General features: G+C 42.5%; 1 protein-coding gene across 2 annotated transcripts in view; it reads left to right on the top strand.

The window, feature by feature from the left end:
* Positions 1-18650, top strand: part of LOC124280183 (integrin alpha-PS1-like) — a 76523-nt gene that overhangs the window by 39416 nt on the left and 18457 nt on the right. For both annotated transcript variants that reach the window (XM_046716082.1, XM_046716081.1), the window contains exons 2-17: positions 1000-1130; positions 3038-3123; positions 4027-4197; positions 4621-4801; positions 5416-5626; positions 6082-6169; positions 6432-6570; positions 7371-7459; positions 7847-8142; positions 8649-8826; positions 9545-9718; positions 11713-11786; positions 12499-12664; positions 13225-13394; positions 15719-15802; positions 17080-17185. In XM_046716082.1, the coding sequence (XP_046572038.1) occupies positions 1000-1130; positions 3038-3123; positions 4027-4197; positions 4621-4801; positions 5416-5626; positions 6082-6169; positions 6432-6570; positions 7371-7459; positions 7847-8142; positions 8649-8826; positions 9545-9718; positions 11713-11786; positions 12499-12664; positions 13225-13394; positions 15719-15802; positions 17080-17185 (2344 nt within the window). The remainder of the gene's footprint in view (positions 1-999; positions 1131-3037; positions 3124-4026; positions 4198-4620; positions 4802-5415; positions 5627-6081; positions 6170-6431; positions 6571-7370; positions 7460-7846; positions 8143-8648; positions 8827-9544; positions 9719-11712; positions 11787-12498; positions 12665-13224; positions 13395-15718; positions 15803-17079; positions 17186-18650) is intronic.

The raw sequence follows: 18650 nt of genomic DNA, 5'->3' as shown, positions 1-18650 counted from the left end.
TAACTCATTGTTAGGGGAGTTATTATCACCTTGCTTGATAATGCTTGGATTAACAGGGCGATGAAAATTAGGATGAGGTGGTGTAATTCACAGGCCATAGTATTTTATGATTATGCAGTGTTGGTCGTGGAGCGTAGTTTGACGGGTGACTGTATTTAGCATCTTGACACCAGAAAGTATCTAGGGTTTTGGTCAACTCTGAATTACATGCAGTACATGTGTTGTCTATTTAAACATTGTTTGAATTTGCCTCTCCACCCAGCAGCGAATGGGTACCCGGAAGGAAAAGATTTTAATGTGATTGTTGACCTTGTAGGACCTGACAGCTTGGGTTGTATACACCCCAGGGTACTGAGAATTAAAGTGACTGCACAGTAAACCACTGACTGGGGCCATGATGGTGTTTGTCCATAGAGCATGCTCGAACTGATAGGATATGAAGCGTTACAAAAATGCATTGATTATTACTGAAGTACTGCAGTTCAGTAGACACTGATACATCCCATGTCACTTGTCAGTTTATGTATCGGATCTGTAACCATGGTCACAGATCTGAACGAAACCCTTGTGAAATGGAGGTATCATGTAACCATGGTAACTACACAATACAATGCATGTCAGCTGCCTTATTGTAAGACATAGAGAATATCACACCAGTGTCTTTTTATATCAAACAGATCAACACAGAATTTTTGACATTCTGAGACCTGAATCTTTTTATCCAAAACCATTTTTTCAAACTTTTTCAGTCTGTATACTGTATTGAAAGTTTTTTGAATGCAAAAATTATTGCTAAACAGCCTCAGTGTCAGAGATGAGTTATGTCATTCGATTATGATATCATGTTAATCAATGATGTCTATATGGTCTACAAGGCATTGTGATGAAGGGAGATATCACTTGCTTTCACCCAAGCTATATCTTCCATGAAAGCCATTGTTGATAATAAATGTTTTTGCTCTGTAAAGTTATGCTTATCCTATCCCTGTTGTGTTACAGATTGTTGATCGGAGCACCGAAAGCCAATTCTGAAGTTCTGTTGCAAGTAAAGAGAAGTGGCGCCATCTACAGGTGTCCTGCAGACAGCACCTTGGAGGATGACTGTGAACAGCTCAAAGATGCACCTTTCAGTCAGTTGGACTTTTATGATTCCTTTAGACATTTAACATTGTACAGTGTAGGGCTGGGACGGGTCCAAATTTTCTACCCAGGTTCCCCACTCCCTATTACCCTACCCTACCCGGATACCCGTTATGTTCATTTCTGACAAGAAATGGCAATATATTCTTCAACTCGGAGGTTAAAATTTTGAGTTTTTCAATATCTTAACCATGTATTATATTCAAAAGAAGTGACTGTAAATTATGTTTAAATTTTCAAAGACAATACAACCTTTTGATCATGAAAGAATAACATGACATTGTTTAATCTATTAGTCACATGAACATAGTCAGTCAGTTGTCTGGGTATTGAGACAGAACATAACGGGTCCGGGTATTGAGACAGGATATCCGGGTCCAGTTCATTACCCACCTGTCCTGGGTATCCAGGTTACCCGTCCCAGCCCTAGTACAGTTAGTATTTTGTCTGTATCTGAGGAAGGTAACATTGTACCTTTAGCAGGTAACACTGCAGTTATCATTGTATATTGTAAGTTAACAGTGATCTGGATCTGTTAACATTGTGACTGGTGCAGTTACCGTATATGACCGTCTATAAGCCGAATTTTGAGGACCAAAAAAAGCAGTCTGTAGAAGGGTGCGTCTTATCCATGAGTTACGCTTTCGTCAAACTTTTTTGTTTTGCTCTATAAATTAATTAAGATTACTGTGTGGCGTATTTGTCTCATACACAAAGCGGAAATAGCAATCAGCTGTGCACACGTTTCCCATGAACAAGTTCAAACATGCACAATAATATAGCGGGATGAATTCTATTGATTGAATACTATTATTTAACCCAAAGAAATATATCCTAGCATTGTGTAATAGTTTTTATGTAAAAAATATATAATCAACACTAAGGTTATCTGGACCATCATGAGCGTGGTAAGCACGTGACATGGAGTATGCGTAATCAGTTTGTGATTGTTGAATGGGGTAAAATAAGCAAAGCCAGTTTGTTGCTACAATAAATATGATATTTAGAAGCAAAATATATTATGCATTTTCTGTCAACTACACTTCCGTTTTAGATCCGTGAGTAGACACAATATATATGACAGTGAATTCTTTGAATAATGTGGATCGACTTACAGTATATGAGGAGGACAGTGACACGGAATTTGATGGGTTTACGGCCGATGACTTGTGAAAATCTCAGAACTCTCTTGCAGAAATGTCAGTGTTTATTGTTAGTGGACTATTTTTCTTATTGTCATATATATATAGATGAAATATGGACACTTAAATAATATATTTTGAAACAAAAGTTGACTTCAGTTTTTATTTACCGATTGTACTTTTTCTCTTGGGTTCACATTTCCATACTCACCGATTTCACAAAATGGCGTCTCGTTGTTGATGCAAGCAGTGATCGTCGGGAGATAAAAAGGAACACAAACACATGTTGCCACAATACACCGGTAATCTTTATTATGTAATATTCTCACCAACACTTACGCTGTATATCCACTTTCCAAATGGCGTCTCGTTGTTGATGCAAGCAGTGATCGTTAAAAAAAGGTAAACAAACACCGGTAATCTTTATTATGTAATATTCTCGTAATGGTGTCTCATCGTTGATGGAACATACTTACCGGGTACTCTGGTCTCTGTTGGCCGCGACCCATCGCGGGGGGTCGGCCTATCCATGAGAGATATGATTTTGACACTGATTTTGAGGGTCAAGTTTGGGGGTCGGCTTATCCATGGGGTCGGCTTATAGACGGTCATATATGGTAATCATATGTGTGTCATTTGATTGGATGGCTGTTATTAGTGTTGCGTAAATCAGGGTGTTTGGCTTAGAAGAGCAGAAATAATTTATGAAGATGGTAAACATGTAAACATTTAATTTTTTTTTTTTTTTTTTTCAGATTCTTTACCGGACAAGGAAGAAAACATGACGGACCAGTGGCTTGGAGTCGTGGTCCAGAGTCAGGGAAAGGGACGGAACGTGTTGGTAGGTGTCGTTTTGTATAGACAATTAGCTGTCGACTCTCTCATATTAAGGTGAGTAATATCAGTGTAGGAAAGATGTAGAAAATCTAGCCTGTCCACAGGACTGGCAGGTCAAATTTTTTACCAGTCCTGCCAAAATCTAGCCTGTCCTCCAAATATAAATAAAACACCTTCGGCAGTAAATATTCAAAAAGGTTATAATCATTATATATATGTCATTGGTTTGCTAAAATTGACCCGACATGAGGACGGACTAGATATTTTTTTAACCCCTCCTCCACAAAATTCACCCGTCTCGGACGTTGGGACGGGCTATCTTTCCTACACTGGTAATATCAGTAATATCACAAATTATTTCTACCATCACAAGTGGCACTGTTTAGTATGTGACGTTGCATCAGGTGTGATGGAGATCATGTGCTTCCTATGCACACCCCTCTATGACAACCCTGTCATAAATTCTACATTATTGCAATCGTCACACCATAAAATCCTCTGATTTTCAACATAAGTCTGTATTAACTATAACTAGTTGTACAAGCAATAGGATCTTGCTGCCTGGTATGACAGGTCTTCTAAAGTGTAAGTCCCACAACAAGGCTTCCTCTGACAAATCAACAATTCCATAAAACTGAAATGCTGTTATAGGAATGAATTAGCATCATGTATTTATAATTGGTAATAATTATCTAGAATGCTTTGAATATGGTGTTTGGAGTTACCTCCCTTTCCCTGTCAAGTAACATTGAATTGCTTTTCTTGGAATTAGGTGGTAAAGGAACTCACAATTTATTTGTATTTCACATTTAGTACACTTAGGGCAGGTGGTCTGTGAACTTGAGTAATAACAAAGAAAGGCCTTCATTGATTTTCGATTGTTTAATGATCATTGTTTGTATGTCAGGCCTGCGCTCACCGCTACATGCGAAGCAACTATGGGCTGGGAATGTGCTACACCCTACTACAGTCCTTGGACTACCAGGAGAAGTGGCGGCCATGTTTGGGACGTCCTGTGGAGCAGCTACATCGGCAGTTCGGTGTGTGTCAGGCCGGCGTCAGCGGCATGTTGTTAAAGGTGGGTGGTCAATGCACATGTTGTGTTTAGAGTCGTGTCCCTTTGTTGTGTCAGGACCCAGTGATTGAGTTTTTATACTTGTCCTTTTGATATAATTACTATTATTATTCATGTTGTCCCAGTAATGAAAACACAACATGAATTATGGTGGATGGTACACTGATACTTGGTATACAGAGTAGTTTCCCTTTATTGTTCCAAGATACATTGACTGAGTTTATATGAGCTCCTGAGTTACCCTTTTACCCTTTCTTTGTCAACACTACACTGTCACTTGTGGTTATCACCAAAAGTGTAACCATCTACCATTTGTTAGCATTAAGCTGACATGTCATGTAATATACTGAGGTGATGTGAGGTGAGGTGGGGGGTTTATCATAAAAATTACATTTTCGGTATACGATTTCACAATTTATCTTACAGGATGATGGTTTCATAATGGGAGCTCCTGGGTCGTTTGACTGGCGTGGTGTGATGTTCAAGGGGAACATGAGTGAGGTGCTTGGAGCAGACAAGTCCTTCTACTACACCCCAGTGCCGACAGAAGGGGATTCCCCATCTCCTACAGAACCCAAACCCCCTGTGGACAAGTACGCTTACCTTGGTGAGTGCAGCCCCTGAAACCCGAACTCGTCTGAGACGGTTGTGCTGGGGACGTGTGAAAACCTGATGATGGGAGTCCTCATTAACCAGAAGTATTTTAGCTCCAAATGCTATAATTCTGAAACAGATCTTTGTGACAGATTGGAACTAAATTAACATTACCGGATGCGTCACATGACATTTCATGCAAATTGCTTTGCTACATGTTTATTTAGGTTATTTTTCCTTATCCTGACTCATGAGAGAGTGACAAGTATGGACACGTCATATGATATGGTTTACGCGTGAAAGGGCTAGGGAGGTAACTCGTGGGTGAGTGTATTGTTACGTCCGCTTCGGGAACTTCAAGGGATTCAAGTGTTCCACTACCATTCAAAAGGGAAAGGGAGAGAAGCAAAAGATCATGAGTCAGGATAAGTATAAAATATCAATTTTACTTCAAAAAAATTACATTATTTTTTACTCTGGGCACAGCAAAACATGAATATGTTGGGGTTTAATTTCAGCACAGCACCCACACTTGTGGTTTTCATTGGAGTCATGCAGCATTTTGAACAGATTAAACCATACTCCATCACTCACTCCATCCTTGATGATGCTTTCTTACTTTTACAGGTTATTCTGTGACCAGCGGAGTATTTGATCAGTCGAATCAGAAGTACTACATAGCAGGTGCCCCCCGCTCTGGGCAGACGGGAGAGATCGTCATCTTCTCACAGATCCCAGGCCGAAATCTCCTGTATGCTGAAAACCAGATCATAAAGGGCAAGAGAGACTTTTCATCATTCGGACATGACCTGCTGACGATCAATTTGAACAATGACAAGTAAGTGATGTCTTTTATTTCTTTAAGATTGCTGAGACTGTTTCATTAAGGGGGCGGTGGGGTAGCCTAGTGGTTAATGCGTTCACTCGTCACGCCGAAGACCCGGGTTCAATTCCCCACATGGGCAAAATGTGTGAAGCCCATTTCAGATATTGCTGGAATATTGCTAAAAGCGGCATAAAACCAAACTCACTCACTCACTCACTCACTCACTCACTCACTCACTCACCACTCACTCACTCACTCACTCACTCACTGTTTCTTTAAGCTAACATACCATGATACAACTGAAATAATGTACAAGTCTGTACAAACTAACACCTGACTCAACATTGATAGTACATGGTAATTTCCAATAACAACTCATGTTTTTTCATTTTGTTCTTAGTTGTGTGTTGGTGTGTGTATGTATTCAGTGTACATAAAAAATGGTTTCATTTGATATGTACTTTCAGATATGATGATCTTATAGTCGGAGCTCCATTCTACCACGATACCAATGTTGGCGGTGCCATCTATATCTATCTGGGTGGAGGAACTGCAGTAAGTGGCAGCAAGAAAGTTACCATGGTTACCAATGATGAAGTTTTCTCAGTTTGTCTTCCTAGGTAACTTATATAGAACAAACTTTATGGATAACAACTTCTTTTTATTCGTGAGTTGTTATCCATAAAGTTTGTTCTAAAATGTACTTCCCAACTTCTAAAATGCCACTCAAAGAAGCTAGGTAACTTAGTTCAGAAACCCCAGATGTCTGTAGTTGTTGTCACTGTTATTGTTATTTGTTTTTTTTTATCATCATTAGTTGAACAAGTACACAGAACCCATCGTGATCCTCAGCCGGCAGATGAACGACCAGGAATGTCGGAAACTTCAGTGTGAACACGCCAGGTTTGGCTTCAGTCTCAGCAAGGCCGGAGACCTAAATGGAGATGGCTACCAAGGTAAGCTATAGCAGTCCCTGTTGGGAGTTTGGGGTAGAGTAGGTGCCCTGTTGGGAGTGTGGGATAAAGTGTACTGTTGGGAGTTTGGGGTAGAGTAGGTGCCCTGTAGGGAGTGTGGGGTAAAGTGTACTGTTGGGAGTTTGGGGTAGAGTATGTGCCCTGTTTGGAGTTTGAGGTAGAGTAGGTGACCTGTTGGGAGTCTGGGGTATTGTATGTGCCCTGTTAGGAGTCTGGGGGTAGAGTAGGTGACCTGTAGGGAGTGTGGGGTAAAGTGTACTGTTTGGAGTTTGGGATAGAGTATGTGCCCTGTTTGGAGTTTGAGGTAGAGTTGGTGCCCTGTTGGGAGTCTGGGGTAAAGTGTACTTTTGGGAGTTTGGGCTAGAGTAGGTGCCCTGTTAGGAGTCTGTGGTGAGTAGGTGCCCTGTTGGGAGTGGTATATGTGCCCTGTGGGGAGTCTGGGTAGAGTCTGTGCCCAGTTGGGAGTGGTACCTGTTAGGAGTCTGGGATAGAGTAGGTGCCCTGTTGGGAGTGGTACCTGTTAGGAGTCTGGGTAGATTCTGTACCCAGTGGGGAGTCTGGGTAGAGTCTGTGCCCAGTTGGGAGTGGTACCTGTTAGGAGTCTGGGATAGAGTAGGTGCCCTGTTGCATGTCTGCGGTATTGTAGGGACCTGCTGAGAGTCTGGATAGAGTGGGTACAAAGTGGCATTAATCAAAACTAACTCACTCACTCAGTAATTCTAAGAAAGGGTTTTGTTCTGAAGTTTGTTATACTGGGATGATGGTTGTGATGACTGTTTCAGACTTCGCTGTGGGTGCTCCATATGAGGGGAACGGCACTGTCTACATCTTCCATGGCTCCAAGAAAGGAGTCGTAGAGAAGTTTGCACAGGTGAGATTCTGGGTTTGAAAAATTACCAAGCAGTTGTGTGTGGGTCGTAACACACAACTAAATGGGTCGGGTTATTAGATTCATTGACATCTATGATTTCTGTTTCTTTTATAATACCTGGAAGGCATTGCTCACAATATCTGTCACGACATTGTTTGGTCCAGACCTTATTATTTACAAGCTGATTACTAGAATATGGGCATGTGAATAGAAACAAATAACACACAGTTGTCATTTTTGAGTGGCTGTAAAATATAATATTGCTTAGTGAGTGAGTGAGTTAATATTTAACGTCACATCGGCAATATCACAGCCATATCGTGACGAATATTGCTTAGTAGCGCATAAAATGAGAAACAAACCGTTCAAACAAACCTTTCATTACAGAGAATCACGGCAGAAGAACTCCCCAGCTCCAATCTGGAATCTTTTGGCCACTCTCTGTCTGGCGGAATGGACCTGGACAGCAACGGCTACCCAGACCTGCTGGTCGGGTCGTACGAATCCAATGAAGTTTCCCTGATCAGGGCGCGACCAATCATCCATCTGATTTCCAATGTGACCCTGGAACCCAAGATGATTGACCTGTCCCAGCCCCCATCATGCCAGTTTGATACTGGCGTTCAGAAACACTGTATTCAAATCACCATTTGCCTCAGTTTCAAGGCTGAACCCCAGAAAAGGTGAAAATGTTTACCTTGTTGACAACTATTTTAGGTCGTATAGTGTCTTGTGGCAATTGATTGAATTGACTGATGTGATATAAGACATGATCATAATGACACTGATTGAGGATGGTTTTTCGCCATTTTCAGCAATATTTCCGCAATCTCATTGCAAAAGAAATGAGGATCACACATTGTACCCATATGAGGAATTGAACCCAGGTCTTTGGTGTGACAACTGCTCACTTTAACCACAACCTAACCACTGCCCACCCCACCTCCCTTTATTTGGAAATAATTTTTCCTCACTTATGTAGATGTATCATTTTTGAGAAGATTAACAATTATTTTACTGAATTTGAATTCCAAGCCAATTTCCTGCTGTGCCATCAGCCGTGACCTAGGAGCACACTGTCAGTCCGTTATTTAGGAAACAAAAAGAAGTGATGTTTTACTGAATGTTTTGTGCTCAGTGAAAACAAGCTGCGCTCATTATTGATATGCATTATTCATTTCAATTCCAGCTTTACAAACCGACCCAGAATTGTCTACAAGATAGAAACCGAGAAGTCAAGAAGTATTTCTCGAGTTTTATTGAAAAACCCATCTGAAGCTAATGGCCGTATAAAGGAAGACACTCTGACCCTTCGCCAACAAACAAACCCCCGGCCGAGGTGTACCAGGGAGATTGCTTATCTCGAGGTGAGTAGATTCATGTATGTTCACCATGGATGCTGTGCAATGCTATTTTCAGTCAGGTATTGAAATCACGCGTTGAGTAAGGTATCTAGTAAGACTGTGTGTAACTCAAGATTATCAAGTGGAACAGTGTGTCACCCTAGGGTATCAAATGAGACCCTTTAGCTCTAGATTTTCAAATATGGCTGTGGAAATCAAGGGTATCAAATGGATCTGTGTGGAAATCAAGGGTATCAAATGGATCTGTGTCCGAAATCTAGGGTATCAAATGAGTTCATATGGACATTTAGGGTATCAAATGGGACAATGTGGAAATCAAGGGTATCAAATGGATCTGTGTGGAAATCAAGGGTATCAAATTAGTTCATATGGACATTTAGGGTATCAAATGGGACAGTATGGAAATCAAGGGTATCAAATGGATCTGTGTGGAAATCTAGGGTATCAAATGAGTTCATATGTACATTTAGGGTATCAAATGGGACAATGTGGGAATCAAGGGTATCAAATGGATCTGTGTGGAAATCAAGGGTATCAAATGAGTTCATATGGACATTTAGGGTATCAAATGGGACAATGTGGAAATCTAGGGTATCAAATGATACCATGTGGAAATCAAGGGTATCAAATGGGATCATGTCTTCTGATGTTGTTTGGTTAATGCATAGTTTGTAGCCATTTTACTTTTTGTAATTTCATAAGAGACATTGGTGTGTTTCAGGACGCATTCCAAGACAAACTGAACCCACTGATCTTCGACATCTCCTACAAGTTGGAGGAACTGTCTTACACACGCCCCACGCCTGGACAACCCCTGCCCAACATCAACGACTACCCCATCCTCGCTACTGCAGGGGCAGAGATGGAGACAACTAAGACGGCACTCACCGCCATGGTATGTGATAAACACAAGGGGCACTGTCTGTTGCTTAAGCAACTTACTTGCCTGGGCATGTTGATTACATGCTAGAATTCATATATGCTGGTAGACAGCCTCCGTGGTGTAGTGGTTAGAGCGTCTGCCCAGAGAGTGGAAGGTCGCGGGTTCGATCCCCGACCGCATCATACCAAAAGACGTTAAAATTTGGTTCTTGTTGGTCCCTGTCTGGCGTTCGGCATTAATGGGTGCAATAAGGACTGGTCGGCTCGGAGTCAGTATAATGTGTCTGAGTGGGGTATTCATGCTTCACTGCGGCATGGTATCTCGGTGGGCTAGCACTATAAAACCAGCTTAAGTCTGGGCTAGTACAAGCAGCTGCACATACACATACACACGCATGCACGTCGTCATATGAGCAAAATATTCTCAAGCACGACGTAAAATCCAATTTCACCTCACCTCACCTCACCTCACCTCATATATGCTGGTTGTAAGAGATGACTAAACATTTTGGTTTGTCTTAAGATGTTTCCTTGTACAATGCTTATGGTATCAATCAGTGGACTGTCTGGTCTGGACTCGGTTATTTACAGCCCTTGTCATATAGCTGAATATTATGGGTGTAGATGGTTGGATTAGGTTGTCAGGTAGGTATGACCAGTTACAGGCTGTTGTAGCTGGAATCCTGGTCACTACAACATTAAACAACAACAACAATGGGTTTAGAATACAGTGAAACCTGTCTAAACCGGCACCCCACAGGACCGAAATAAAATGCCGGTTTAGACAGTTACGATCATTTTCCAACATGGCTGCCATTTACACTCGTCAGTCTCTTTATCTGTATAATATGGTGTGCCGAGAGGAGTGTATTCGATTAAGGGACCTTGATTGGACTGCTCATACCCATGCCGGCTTAGAGCGTTTGATTCACCGCGCAATCACTACTTCCTGATTATCTAGCGTGCCAAGAGGATTAATTAGTGTATTGGATTGTGAGTCCTTGATTGGACTACTCTTACCCATGCCGGTTTAGACAGTGTTAATTAGGAGATAAACATCATGTGTTGGCCAATTTCCTGGTGTTATTGAGTATTTGAAGCAGGGGAATTCATTTGGAACCGACGGCGTTAGCCGGAGGTTTCAAATGGAATATTCCCGTGCTTCAAATACTCAATAACACCCGGAAATTGGCCAACACATGATGTTTATCGACATTGTAAACACAAAAGTAAACCAAAAGGTCCACACACGTTTTTGTGTCTGCACTCATTGACATCGTGTATGGGTACAGCAGTGAAATGTCATCAACCTGCTGTTTCGACTGTCTCATGGTAGCATCTGGAACAGCTCATTTGTGACATCATTCGGACTTTACGTCACAATATGATTTGAATAACGTCATCACTGCTGACGACGTAACAATACAATGGTGTGAGCGATGTTTGTATGTATTAATACGCAGCAAATTTCCGGGAATCGAATACCATTTGATCACGATTTTCAACCAATCAGGTTAAAGAACACAGTGACTTTTGGTTTACAATTACAGTTAAAATTGCTTGTTGGGACTGGAAAGTCGTGCTGGAATACGGAATAGACAGGTGCCGGATTACACAATGTTTTCATGATTATAATATCGTTGTAAAATGGCGGAATCACTCTTTTATGCCGGTTTTTACAGTGTGCCTGATTAGACAGGTGCCGGTGTTGGCAGGTTTCACCGTATATATGGCCAAAGGAACTTGAAGTGAGTGAATGAGTTTAGTTTTGTGCAGCTTTTAGCAATATTCCGGCAATATCACAGTGGGGGACACCAGAAATGGGCTTCAAACATTGTACCCATGTGGGGAATCGAACCCGGGTCTTCGGCGTGACAAGCGAACACTTTAACCACTAGCCTACCCCACCGCCCTAAAGGAACCTGTAGATTTTGTCCTCTATTGAGGATAAAAGGCTAACCCTTTATCATATTGAGAACGTAGCTCTACCATTGCCCTTTATTTCAGGTGGAGTTTGTCAAGGACTGCGAGGGAGAATGTAACAGCAACCTCCAGTTTGAGGCCAGCCTTGACCTTCCTATGTAAGTTACCTAACCCATCAACAGTTTTCTACCTGGGGATGACCGTCGCCGTGGTGTAGTGGTTAGAGCGTCCGCCCAGAGAGCGGAAGGTCGCGGGTTCGATCCCCGACCGCGTCAAACCAAAAGACGTTAAAATATGGTACTTGTTGGTCCCTACCTGGCACTCGGCATTAATGGGTACAACTGGTCGGCTCGGAGTCAGTATAATGTGTCTGAGTGGGGTATTCATGCTTCACTGCGGCATGGTATCTCAGTGGGCTAGCACTATAAAACCAGTTTCATTCTGGGCTAGTACAAGCAGCCGCTCATACACATACACACGCATGCACGTCGTCATATGAGCGAAATATTCTCAAGCACGACTTAAAACCCAATTTCAACTCACCTTCTACCTGGGGATACTTCTTGTATCCAGGTCTTTGGTGTGACAAGCAAACACTTTAACTACGAGGCTACCATACAGTTTAAAATCTCGTTAGATCATAAGTTTGGTTTTGGGGGTTTCTTAAGTCACAATCACTGTATTACTGATAATTGCTTGAACAAATATTTCATCACTTTGTTATGAAACATTTACACAGCAAATGGGACCTCGAAGAGTTCAAGGATCAGATACCAGTATCCCAGAGTTTATGATGAAAAGTTAATATCATATATTGTCATTAATATATTGATAAAGATATAACATTATTGCAATATTTGTACTGTACAGGGATTCTTCTGGACGTTACGTTCTGAGCCAGGGCGATCAGGATGTTATCACATTGACAATGACAGTCCGCAACGTAGAGGAAGCAGCCTACCTGACAAGGGTGTACATAAAGAAGCCGGAGACGCTCCACTACCAGGGCCGCGACACGCTTGACGCAACCAACAAGGTACACGCTCCATGATGCTGTCATGACGCCCTGGTCCCCATTGGTAGAGATGGTCCATCTGCTCCGTCTCTCTGAAAGAGTAGACCACTTTGGCCCCATCAGTAGAATTCCCATATTGGCCATGAGGGGTAGAACTGGTTCTTGTGGGTATTGATAAGTGAAGATGGCTTGTGGTGTAGAGCTTGTAGCCAATAAATGTGCGTAGTGATGAGAGTAGACGAATTTGCCCCATTTACTATGCCTCTTAAAGGATTAAACTAAAACCAACCTGCGTAGATCCAGGTCAGAATTGGTTTTGTTGTAAGAGGCGAATATTGGGATCGGGTGGTCAGACTTGCTGATGATATGCTCATGATGTTGATCACTGGATCATATGGAGACCACCACCATATAGATTGAACATTGATGTGTGCGGCATTAGACAACAAACAAACTAATTATATAGGGGCATACATTTGTTCCAAAATTGCAAAAGGTTTGATTTAATAAATACCCTCTCCTGTAAATACCAAACAAGTACTGGTACTGAGAACTATTCACACATTGAATTGCACTCCCAGGACACCGATGTGAAGTGTGACACAGTGGAGGGCAATAAATCCCTGATCGAGTGTGGCGATATCGGCAACCCGCTCCCCAAGGATAACTTTGTCAGTTTCATAGTGAAGATGGACTCGTCCAAGCTGCAGCCCTCACAGGAAGACCACCAGATCATCGTATGGGCAAACACGTGAGTATCTTCAGTGTTACATTCATCCTACTGGTTAAGCCGCCATATAGCTGCAATATTGCTGAGTTAGGCGTAAAACTAAACTCACTCACTCACTCCTACTGGTTAAAGCATTCACTCATTTTACCACGGGGGCCTCACAGGGGTAATGCCTAGTTGTGTCCTCTGCGTTTTAGGCAGTGTTTATCCCAGTAGAGTAAAGCCCAACTGACTGACACTTCAACTCACATGGGAGTCTGGCTTAAAATAGTTACAGACACCCTGAGCTTGTCATACAAGGTGCCCAAAGGGACTGGCAACTAGGACTCTGGTAGGGTTGACTATTGGGTCTGTTTGAACTGTTGTGATTTCATTGCAGTACTCCACACTATTGCCATAGTATTTGTGACAGTATTAAACCAACTGTAAGGCTTGACAGTTACATGAAGCAATGTAACAGAAATGAATAAAGTATTGTTGCAAATGTCAAAGTCAGCCATTTACCTCCCTGTTGCTGATAAAACCAAAGGGAAGTAACTCTAACCTGATGTCCAATCCTTTCTTATCAACACAGAGCAGGTTTGCTAATCCACTATTAAAACTGATGGTTGTCAGTCATAGTTTCTGTTTGATCGACAACCTATTTGCACCTATTGAAATTATTAAGTGTTATGGATACTATCAATAATACTATTATCATTTTCAACTTTCTGTTAAAATAGGACAATGTTAGGCCAAACAATCGCTATACATCAATAGTTTTGTTATACTGCTACTCTCTGGTCAGTGAGAGCTGATTGTGTTCCGCCGTCTCTGTGACTTCTGCATTGAATGGAAGATTATTAGCCTGGAATGTTTTACATGGAGCAGTTGACACAATAGTGTTTCTGTTTTTGTGTGGCTACAAGAATAACATAGTTCTTGTAACCTAGAGTACTGCTTCACCCAGTGTTTTCTGTTCTACAGATCCAGCAGTTGACACAATAGTGTTTCTGTATAATGTAGTTCTTGTAACCTAGAGTACTGCTTCACCCAGTGTTTTCTGTTCTACAGATCCAGCAGTTGACACAATAGTGTTTCTGTATAACGTAGTTCTTGTAACCTAGTACTGCTTCACCAGTGTTTTCTGTTCTACAGATCCAGCAGTTGACACAATAGTGTTTCTGTATAACGTGTTCTTGTAACCACTGCTTCACCCAGTGTTTTCTGTTCTACAGATCCAGCAGTTGACACAATAGTGTTTCTGTATACGTAGTTCTTGTAACCTAGAGTACTGCTTCCAGTGTTTTCTGTTCTACAGATCCAGCAGTTGACACAATAGTGTTTCTGTATAACGTAGTTCTTGTAACCTAGAGTACTGCTTCACCCAGTGTTTTCTGTTCTACAGATCCAGCAGTTGACACAATAGTGTTTCTGTATAACATAGTTCTTGTAACCTAGACTGCTTACTAGTGCTCTCACAGATCCAGTGACACAATAGTGTTTCTGTTTTTTGTAACCAGACTGCTTCACCCAGCAGTTGACACAATAGTGTTTCTGTTCTACAGATAACGACACAATAGTGTTTCTTGTAACCTAGAGTACTGCTTCACCCAGTGTTTTCTGTTCTACAGATCCAGCAGTTGACACAATAGTGTTTCTGTATAACATAGTTCTTGTAACCTAGAGTACTGCTTCACCCAGTGTTTTCTGTTCTACAGATCCAGCAGTTGACACAATAGTGTTTCTGTATAACATAGTTCTTGTAACCTAGAGTACTGCTTCACCCAGTGTTTTCTGTTCTACAGATCCAGCAGTTGACACAATAGTGTTTCTGTATAACATAGTTCTTGTAACCTAGAGTACTGATGTTTTCTGTTCTACAGATCCAGCAGTTGACACAGTTGACCTAGAGTACTGCTTCAATCTACAGATCCAGCAGTGACTTTCAATAGTTCTGTATAACGTAGTTCTTGTAACCTAGAGTACTGCTTCACCCAGTGTTTTCTGTTCTACAGATCCAGCAGTTGACACAATAGTGTTTCTGTATAACGTAGTTCTTGTAACCTAGAGTACTGCTTCACCCAGTGTTTTCTGTTCTACAGATCCAGCAGTTGACACAATAGTGTTTCTGTATAACGTAGTTCTTGTAACCTAGAGTTCTGCTTCACCCAGTGTTTTCTGTTCTACAGATCCAGCAGTTGACACAATAGTGTTTCTGTATAACGTAGTTCTTGTAACCTAGAGTACTGCTTCACCCAGTGTTTTCTGTTCTACAGATCCAGCAGTTGACACAATAGTGTTTCTGTATAACGTAGTTCTTGTAACCTAGAGTACTGCTTCACCCAGTGTTTTCTGTTCTACAGATCCAGCACAGAAACAACTCCAGAAAATGACCTACACACAATGAGTTTCCGTGTCATAATTATTGCTGAGATGACCGTCAATGGGTGAGTATATTTGATATTGCTGGACTATATCAACCACTGCCCCGACCATCAGAACTCATCAGTCAACACCCTGACCATTAAGATCCTGAAGCTGCAGACACCACAACTCACAGACCATGACCAGACTTTAATCTGATTCTGACTGGACTCTAGCCCTGACCCCGTCCCTGACCTGACTCTGACCCCATAACCCAATCTAACCTCCATCCTCTAACCTGACCCTGACCCTGACCCCCTATACCCTAACCTGAACCAAATCTGACCCCAATACCCTAACCTGACCAGATCTGACCCTGACCTCCATACCCAAACCTGAACCAGATCTGGCCCTGACCCCATACCCAAGCCTGACCCAGATCTGGCCCTGATGCCATATCCTAAACCGAAGGAGATCTGGCCCTGACCCCATACGCAAACCTGAACCAGATCTGACCCTGACCCCCATACCCAAACCTGAACCAGATCTGGCCCTGACCACCATACCCTAACCCGAACCAGATCTGGCCCTGACCCCATACCCAAGCCTGACCCAGATCTGGCCCTGATGCCATATCCTAAACCGAAGGAGATCTGACCCTGACCCCCATACCCAAACCTGAACCAGACCTGACCCTGGCCCTGACCCCATACCCAAACCTGAACCAGATCTGGCCCTGATCCCCATACCCGAACCTGAACCAGATCTGTCCCAAATACATACCCAAACCTGACCCAGATCTGCCCCTGACCCCCATACCCAAATAGAACCAAACCTGAACCAGACCTGACCCCATACCCAAACCCTGACAACCAGATCTGACCTGATCCCATACCCTAACCTTGAACCAGATCTGACACTGACCCCCATACCCCTACCACTGACCCCCATACCCTGGCAACCAGATCTGACACTGACCCCATACCCTAACCCAAACCAGATCTGACACTGACCCCCATACCCTAACCCGAACCAGATCTGACACTGACCCCCATACCCTAACCCGAACCAGATCTGACACTGACCCCCATACCCTAACCCGAACCAGATCTGACACTGACGTCCCCATACCCTAACCTGACCCAAACCTGACAGTGGTTCTAACCACTGATGACCACCCAGACCAATGTTGACAAAGGCTTGAGGAGACTGAGACAATATGAAGAAAACCTTCTTTGCAAAATACAGTTCATCAGTTCTGTCAAACAGTATTTCACTTACTTCTCAATGCATGCCTGTATGTGAATGTCAGCCCTGATTTAGACTGAGGTCAGTTTACACTTGTCCTTCTTGATTGCAGTGTATCGAGTCCAGATGACCCTATCATCTTCAGTGGCAATGTCCGTGGAGAGAGCGCCATTAAGATTGAAGATGAGATCGGACCACCGATCAACCATACATTTGTGGTAGGTTAAACTTTTTAGAGAGTCTTTTCTTAGTTATAGTCCATATGTTAAGTCAAACTGTCATCTCTAAAAGATGAAATAGCCACCTACACAGGGCCCCTGTTATATACTCAAGTAAAAAAAGTCACCTCCCATATCAGGCCCCAGTTATCTCCAAGAAGTGAAATAGACACCTACACAGGGCCCCTGTTATCTACTCAAGTGAAAAATAGCCACCCCCTTATCAGGCCCCAGTTATCTCCAAGAGGTGAAATAGACACCTACACAGGGCCCCTGTTATCTACTCAAGTGAAAAATAGCCACCCCCATATCAGGCCCCAGTTATCTCCAAGAGGTGAAATAGACACCTACACAGGGCCCCTGTTATTTACTCGAGTCAAAATATCCACCTCCCATATCTGGCCCCAGTTATCTCGAAGAGACGATATTTAGCCGCCAGCTACATAGGCCCCCTGTCCAACAGCCACTACATACATAGGGCATCTGTCTAACAGCCACCACCTATAGTCCGTTTGGCTCAAAAGCGGACCGATGAATTGCAATCAAACTCGAAAACTAATAAACATATAATACTCAATGAATCGCTGATCATAATCAAAACGTCAGACCAACTCTGTGATTTGTTTGCAGAGTTTATGTCCTAAAAATAAAAAAGTTGTTTAACAAACTATCATTAAGATTTTGACACAGTTTTCTATTTGTTACGAGGGAGGAGTGCAGAGAAAGGGACAGCCAGGTGCTAGAGAAGCACCGACAAAGCTATTGATTCATTAACCTGTGCTTTGCCGTCTCCATCCTTTCTCGCACACCTGGCTGTCCCTTTCTTTGCACTCCTCCCTCGTAACAAATAGAGAACTGTGTCAATATTTTAATGATAGTTTGTTAAACAACTTTTTTATTTTTAGGACATAAATTCTGCAAACAAATCTCAGAGTTGGTCTGATATTTTGATTATGATCAGCGATTCATTGAGTATTATATGTTTATTAGTTTTCGAGTTTGATTGCAATTCATCGGTCTGCTTTTGAGCCAAACGGACTATACATAGGGCCTCTGTCTAACAGCCACCACCTACATAGGGCCCCTGTCCAACAGCCACCACCTTCATAGGGCCCCTGTCTAACAGCCACTACCTACATAGGGCCTCCGTACACAGGGCCTCTGTCCAACAGCCACCACCTACATAGTCCCCTGTCCTACAGCCACCACCTACATAGGGCCCCTGTCTAACAGCCACCACTAGTGTTATGCGACCGTTATCAGCGTTGGTAAACACAGAGGTCACATAGGTTAATGTGATAAGCTAACCTTACAAGCTGACCATCACCCAGCATAGATAATAGTATCTGTTCGAACAATGTCTAGGCCAGTCCACATGTACAGTGTGGGGGTGAAAAGGTTAGCAACCAGCTGGGTCAGGAGACGCCTGTTCATGTTCAAGTTCAAAAAGATGCCAGCGTGGAGG

This window comes from Haliotis rubra, unplaced genomic scaffold (assembly GCF_003918875.1).
Source record: "Haliotis rubra isolate DU_JTF1 unplaced genomic scaffold, ASM391887v1 Scf261, whole genome shotgun sequence".
Classification (NCBI taxonomy): domain Eukaryota; kingdom Metazoa; phylum Mollusca; class Gastropoda; order Lepetellida; family Haliotidae; genus Haliotis; species Haliotis rubra.
This window is presented reverse-complemented; position numbering and strand designations above follow the sequence as displayed.